We start from the raw sequence: 3,324 nt of genomic DNA on the forward strand, positions 1-3,324 counted from the left end.
CAGAGTTTAATCTTCAGCCTTCCACCTTTAGGGTTTAGGGTTTAGGGTTTAGGGTTTAGGGTTTAGCGTTCAGGGCTTCGACTTCATTCTTCACGTCCCACGGCGTCACTCCTAGGGTTTAGGGTTTACGGACTACCTGCTGCGGGGAAGGGTGTAAAGGCTTTAAGTATCAGTGATTTGATATTCAGGACAAGACCCTAGGGTTTAGGGTTTAGGGTTTAGGGTTTAGGGTTTAGGGTTTGCCTGTCGGAGCAGTTCGTCGAAGCACTGTGCGAACAGTTCTTCGCGGACTCTGCAGACTCCGAACTGCTTGGCCTTGAGGCTTTTTAGTCTCCTTTCGAGTTCTTCTTCCAACTCCAAAATGTCTCCTTTTGTCCCCGGCTGAGTGGAGACACTTTGGGCCCAAACTTGGCCGCCTTCGCTCCACTCTCTTGGGGGGAGGATCGAGTTTAGGAGGTCTTCGGTGCTCCCCACAACTCGATCCCGATCCCGATCCCGATCCCGATCCCGATCCCGATCCCGGCCTGCGCGGGGGCCGCGGCAGGCCACGCGGGAGGGGCTGTAGCGCAGCAGCGACGGCTGCATTCTCCTGCTGCTGCTGCTGCTGCTGCTGCTGCTGCTGCGGGGAGAAGGCGGGTTTGGGGGGCAGGCGGTTTGCTGCTGCTGCTGCTTGGCAGTGGCGGGGAGTCGGGTTTGCTGCTGCTGCTGCTGCTGCTGGTCGGGAGCGTGCTGCAGCAGCAGCAGCAGCAGCAGCGCAGCTACAGACAACGACGCAGCAACAGCTGCAGCAGCAACAGCAGCAGCTGCTGCAGCAGCAGCCAAGCAGCAGCAGCTGCCGCTGCTTCACTTGCTGCTGCAGAAGCCCAAGGCTCCTCCAGCCACTCCTGCGCCCGACTGTGCTGCCCAGCAGCGCAGCAGCAGCAGCAGCAGCAGCAGCAGCACCAGCAGCAGCAGCAGCAGCAGCAGTGGCAAGGAAAGAGACGCAAATAATAAGAAAAAAGACTTTTTCCTTTTTGATTTTTAAATATTTAAAATTAGTTTTTCACGGCGTCTCAACGTCTGCTGGCTGCTTCAGGAGGTGACCTTGAGACCCAAACCCTAAACCCTAAACCCTAAACCCTAAACCCTAAACACTGAATCGTGGCGTCTCGTCCCAAGCCCAGGATCAGCAGCGAATAAAAGAATGCTTTTAACAAAAATTTTCAAGTTTTCGAGGCCGGCAGCAAGGCTGCAAACCCTAAGCCCTAAACCCTAAACCCTAAACCCTAAACCCTAGCCAGGTCCCGCCTCGCAGCGGCGCTGCAGCGGCTTCCCGCGCAGTTGCTGCAGATGCAGAGTGGGTCTTTGTTTAGAAAGCAAGCTGCAAAAGAAAAGCTTTGGGGCCAAACCCTAAACCCTAAACCCTAAACCCTAAACCCTAAACCCTAAACCCTAAACCCTAAACCCTAGCCCGGCTTGCCTGCTTCTGTGGCTGGGGAGAGAAGTGACCCCGCGTCCCTTTTCCGCCGTTTGGCGTTTTGCGTTTTTTATTTTAAATTAATTTCCAAAATAAATCTGTTAGGGTTTATCAGCAGAAAAGCAAAAGGAGACAATAAAGACACAGCGCCCCAAACGATCCCGATCCCGATCCCGATCCCGATCCCGATCCCACTGTCTCCTTTTCCAGAGCGTCTGTGGAGTCCCCGGGGCCATCCCGGCCCTGTTTCCGGGCTCCGCGCAGCGCCGGCCCGCGCCCCCCAAACCCTAAACCCTAAACCCTAAACCCTAAACCCTAAACCCTAGAATGGCGCCTCCCGCGACTGCGGAGCAGGTGCAGTGTTTGCTGCAGAAGTGTGGGGCCGCGGGCGTTAGTGTGTACGAACACCTCACCGACTTAGTCGCTGCTTTAATAGCGCAGCAGCCCGAAGACCCTTACGAGGCTTTCGAGAGAATTTCCGAGTCTTTGAAGGTCCTAAGGGGGACTAAGCAGTCCCGGGGGGCCCCCAGTACCCTGGGGGCCCCCCCCCTGGGGGCCCCCCCCCTGGGGGCCCCCAGTACCCTGGGGGCCCCCCCCGCGGGGGGCCCCGCGGCCCCTGGGGGGCCCCCCGCGCAGGGGCCCGCTGCCCCGGGGGCGCCAGCCCAGGGGGGCCCCCCCGAAGCGGGGGGCCCCCCTGGGGGCCCCCCGGGGGCCCCCCCGGGGGCCCCTGCGGGGGGCCCCCCGGGGGGCCCCCAGGGGCCCCCCGGGCCCTCTGAGGAGTGGCTGAAAGCGACGCGGCGGCTGCTGCAAACTGCAGACCCTCGGAAGGAGACAGAGTTGAACTTGGAGTTTGAAAACTTCGAAGAAACCAACAGACTGCTGAACTGGGGGGGAAAAGGGTTTGCTGCAGCAGAGGCTTTTCGAATAAGTTGTGCGCTGCGGAGACTGGCGGAGACAGTCCCTGGAGTGGTGTTTTGCAGGTTTTGGGGGAAGTTGTTGGGGACAGAAGGGGACTATATAGTGGCGGAGACCAAGCTGCTGCAGCAGCAGCAGCAGCAGCAGCAGCAGCAGCAGCAGCAGCAGCAGGAGGAGGCGATGGACCCGCGCGGCAGCGGCAGCAACAGCTACAGCTACTTCGTGCTGCAGGGCGACAGCAGCAGCAGCTGGGTGCTGCTGCCGGATGTGCTGCCGAGCCAAATTGCTGCAGCAAAGCAAATCAAAAAGCTGCTGAGTGGAGACCTGGACAGACCAGTGGTCTCTTTTCCCTTTTTCCCGGGAAGAGAGAGACACTACTTGCGGGCCCCGAGGAGGAGGAGGACTCCGAGGGGCCCCTGCTGCTGCAGCAGCAGCAGCAGCAGCAGCAGCAGCAGCAGCAGCAGCGGCGGCTGCGCGAGGAAGACCCCGTGCTGCCGCTGACGCGGGGGCCCCTCGAGGACCCCCCAGTACCCTCGGGGGGCCCCGCGTGGGCCCCCAGACTCGTCGGAGACACTTGCTGCCCCCGAGGAGGAGGAGGACTCCGAGGGGCCCCTGCTGCTGCTGTTGCAGTGCTGCGCAGCAGAAGCTGGCCGGGGGCCCTCGCAGTGGCCAGCAGCAGGGCCTTCGCCTGCGCCTACTGCGGCTGGGGCCTCCCCAGGGGGGCCCCCCCCTTCGCCCCGGGGGCCCCCCTGGAGGTCCAAAGAGACCCCACAGACTTCGAGGAGGCCCCTGAGCCTCGGCCAGGAGACGAAGAGCTTTCAGATGGAGCTAGTCATGATGAGGAGACTGAGAGCCTCTCAGAAGTGCAAGAAGAAGAAGAATCCGTTCAGGAGGAGGCCTAAACCCTAAACCCTAAACCCTAAACCCTAAACCCTAAACCCTAAACCTGGGAG

General features: G+C 60.7%; 1 protein-coding gene across 1 annotated transcript; it reads left to right on the forward strand.

The window, feature by feature from the left end:
- Positions 1–1,783: 1,783 nt before the first annotated feature.
- Positions 1,784–3,273, forward strand: ENH_00030470 (radial spokehead-L protein, putative; the record flags this gene model as incomplete). Its single annotated transcript, XM_013580110.1, has 2 exons — positions 1,784–2,707; positions 2,800–3,273. The coding sequence occupies 2 exons, from the start codon at positions 1,784–1,786 to the stop codon at positions 3,271–3,273; spliced, it is 1,398 nt and encodes a 465-aa protein (XP_013435564.1).
- Between the last annotated feature and the right edge of the window lie 51 nt (positions 3,274–3,324).

This window comes from Eimeria necatrix, genomic scaffold, assembly GCF_000499385.1.
Source record: "Eimeria necatrix Houghton genomic scaffold, Enh_scaff2218, whole genome shotgun sequence".
Classification (NCBI taxonomy): Eukaryota; Apicomplexa; class Conoidasida; order Eucoccidiorida; family Eimeriidae; genus Eimeria; species Eimeria necatrix.